The following is a 3,535-nucleotide window of genomic DNA, read 5'->3' on the forward strand; positions in this document are numbered from 1 at the left end:
AGGGAAAGAAGGAAAAGGGAAAGCGAAAGCGAGGGAAAGAAGGGAAATAAAGAAAAAAAGGTGTGTCACATTTTCTCATGCGAACACAGAGGTCCTACTTCCAGTCTGTAAAAAGTTTCTTCCCTCAATCCACATTCTTATCTACCTCCTTGAAAATGACTCAACTTTCTTTCTCTCCCTACATCCTACCAGCAGCTGATAGAAGAGTTTTTGGACATAACACACATGGAGAAGGCATCAATTTCTCAGTGGCAAACCTAGTTTGGCCTCCTAAAATAAAACTAACAATAATCCTTCACCCCCAGCCCACCCACCCATTCAGTCAGTGAGGGTAACAAAAGAAGAAAATACACAAGCCCCATATCTCCAATGGGAAAATCAAAGGACTCCTCCCATGTCCACCCAGAAATCATCCCCTGCTCTCAGTCAGCCTGGCAGAGCTGCTTACCTGGGGCTAGAACCAGGAGGCCCAGGACCCCCAAAGTCAGGACCTTGGACATCAGGGAAGTCTTCCACATCTTTCCCTCTGCATAGCCTTTTAGTTATGCTTAATCAGATCCCAAGCCTGGCCTTTAAACAAAAAGAACTGGATCAAAGGGCACTCCAGGAGAACTGGGGCTAAGAGCTTCTTAGAGGACTTTCACCTCAGAAATTTTCTTAAGTGTATTTGAAAAAAAAAATTTAGATTGGATCTCTAAAGGCTAAATGCAGATCTGAAAGTCCATCCATGAATGTGTGGATATGCTGGTGAATGTATAACAAGCTCTCTGGAAAACAAAAACAAACAAATGTATCTATCCATGACACACTCTTAAATTTAATCTGTATCAGTAACAGTGTTAATCAACAAAATGATAAATCAAGCCCTGAATTTCAGGATTTTCTGATTTCAGAGGTTCAAATATGACAATGGAATCAGAAGAGCCAAGCTGAGATTACCCCACTTCAATTGAAGTGTCAAGGGTCAAAATTCTAATTATACAAGTTAACTACCCTCAGATTCTGGAGACTTCTATGACCTTTCCCCCCTCAAGGCTCTTCAGCTCCTTGGTTTTTCTTCCTGATTCCATTTGGGTTTTCCTTAGCAAAGATACTGGAGTGGTTTGCCATTTCCTTCTCCAGTTCATTTTACCAAAGAGGACACTGAAGCCAACAGGGTGAAGTTGTAGGTCATAAAGGAGCAAGATAGAAGATCCCCAAGATTAAAATTGGAAGTGGATTTTATTACCACGGGACTGCCAGGGACACACACCCAAATCAGACAGTGAATTGGCATGAATAATATGCTGGTTTTTAAAGAGATTACAATATTCAGGTTACATAAGCTGAAACTACAGTCAGTAATTGCTCAATGTATATTTGAATTTTCCCTTGCCCATGAAGTTTTTCCTTAGGCTGAGGGACAGGGAACCCAGAATGGGTGGAGATGGGGAACACCTGGTAGGGGGTGAGGGGGGCAGGGAAGAAAGGAGCAGGGATTTTGCCCTAGGCTGAAACTCCCACCCACGGATCAATTAGGAGAGGGAAGGGTGGAATTGTGCTGAAATGCCTGCTTACAGATCAATTAGGGGAAGGGAAGGTGAAGTTGTGTTAAAATGTCTGCTCACAGATCAATTAGGGGAAAGGAAGGTGGAGTTGTGCTCAACATTCCCTACTTTTCTTTGTAGGTATGTCAAACCTTTGACATGGCTGGGGCCACATCATCCAGGTTATCCAATTCCATTCCTAAAGGATGGTAGCGGGGATCCCTGACAATTAACATTGCAGCGGAGTTGACACAGGACTTGACAAATTGTAGAAAGCAATTAATGAGACAGGGTCCTACAATCAGGGCTATGGTCAGGAGGAGGAGAGGACTAACCAAGGCTGATACCAACGTAGTGAGCCAGGGGGATGTCCTGAATAAGGACTGATACCAATTCTCAGACTTTTCCAACTCCCTTTGTCTATTAGCAATATTCTGGTGTACCAACTTCAGACTCTCTGGCACCCCTCCAGAACTGTTTTCTTAGAAGCAACAAGCCTCACCAAGAGCTGCACACAGGCCACCCTGTTTAAGAAAAAGAAGGTCCAGGCTTCTGCAGTTCTGGAGAACCACCTCTGCCAGAGAGTCCACCTGTCTTTCCTGGGCTGAGATGGACTGCTCTATGTGGGAGAGGTCGATACTTACCTGTGTACTTAAGGCCTGATAGTTGGCCTCCCCCTTAATCAAGGCTGCCATCCCAGTCATTGCAGAACCCACAAGACCCAAGCCCACTGAGATGGGAATGAGGAGTGGTACTGTCTGCCTTCGGTGCTGGCTCAGTTGCCCTTCTGGGGAAAAGTAATGCCAACTTTGTTCACCTGGAAGAAGGGTGACCCAGGGAATTATGGCCCCTAGGACACACAGGGGGCCCTCAGTGTGTTGTTTTCTGAGAAACATTATAGCAAAGACACACTGGGTAAGGCCATCATGGCATGCCCACCAGGCTCCTAGAGGGGCAGGAAAGTAGTCTGAGCTAGATGCCCGAATCTCATGGGTTTGTCCACAAATTGAGCTATACCGAGAGCTAGACAAAGGAGTGCTGGATGATATGAGGCAGATACCTGTTCCCTGTACATCCCCAAGGGTGAGCCTTGGGTGGTCCCACTTACAATTCTCTGTGCTAGAAGTAGGGGTGACTGAGGCATTTAGTGCCACCCCTACATAGTAAGGAGGCTGGGGTTCAACACAGATCTAGCAATCTTTTCCCAACTTGTGGTTAGAGCTGTTAAGCGTTTTATGAACAGCTGACAGGAAGGTAAGTAAGGGAACCTGATAATTGTGAGATTCCTGAATCTTTGAAGATGGGGGTGGGGGGGCATATGACCTGACCGGGGCCCATGTGGTGACAGCTGCTGTTGTGATTTGGACATTGGGGTTCCCTATTGGGATAGGGATAGCCAAGTTCCCTATGGGACCAATGGGGTGATGACTGGGTAGGGGCACAGGAGGCTTCTTGGTTACAATCAGTACTACCATCTTTCCCACATGCCCTTCCTCCTCCTCCTCCTCAGGGACTATGATTCCCAGGACCCAAGAGACGAGGACTCACCAGGTGGGGTCAGAGGGGTTTTGAATGGTGAGATTGAGCATGGGTTGCCAGGGGTCAGACCTGATTGTATGGATTCGGAACAATGGGTCCAATCCCCCACTATTGCTTGCCTGTAGCACAGGGAGGCACTGGGGCTAGAAGAGGGGATATGGTAAGCTGTGACACACACACAGGCGCCCGGGCATCCTGTATCTGAAAAGAGCAGGTAGCCTGCATCTACTGGTGGGCCCCCAAATAGTCCAGTTGCAGGGAAAAGGGAGTTGAGGGGGAACCGGATGTGTTCTGGGTTCTGGAAAGTCCAGGATTATCCATTTCCTGTGGTTACCACCCAGGTATAGCTTGGTCTGGGGGCATGGGGATTGTGGCAGACCAAGCAAAGAGGTAAAAGGAGGATCAGGAAGAGGATTAGATAAGTCTTAGCTTTAGGGGGTCCTTGTGGACTTCTGCTTTCCATTCTGAGG

At 47.0% G+C, this 3,535-nt stretch overlaps 1 protein-coding gene across 1 annotated transcript in view; it reads right to left on the bottom strand.

The window, feature by feature from the left end:
- Positions 1-1,147, bottom strand: part of LOC138159445 (cocaine esterase-like) — a 39,326-nt gene extending 38,179 nt beyond the window's left edge. The window contains exon 1 of the mRNA XM_069085809.1: positions 449-1,147. Coding sequence (XP_068941910.1) covers positions 449-518 — 70 coding nt within the window. The 5' untranslated portion in view covers positions 519-1,147. The remainder of the gene's footprint in view (positions 1-448) is intronic.
- Between the last annotated feature and the right edge of the window lie 2,388 nt (positions 1,148-3,535).

Source organism: Petaurus breviceps, unplaced genomic scaffold, assembly GCF_028583685.1.
Source record: "Petaurus breviceps papuanus isolate PSGF00001 unplaced genomic scaffold, PetGlider_PUasm1.0 176, whole genome shotgun sequence".
Lineage (NCBI taxonomy): Eukaryota > Metazoa > Chordata > Mammalia > Diprotodontia > Petauridae > Petaurus > Petaurus breviceps.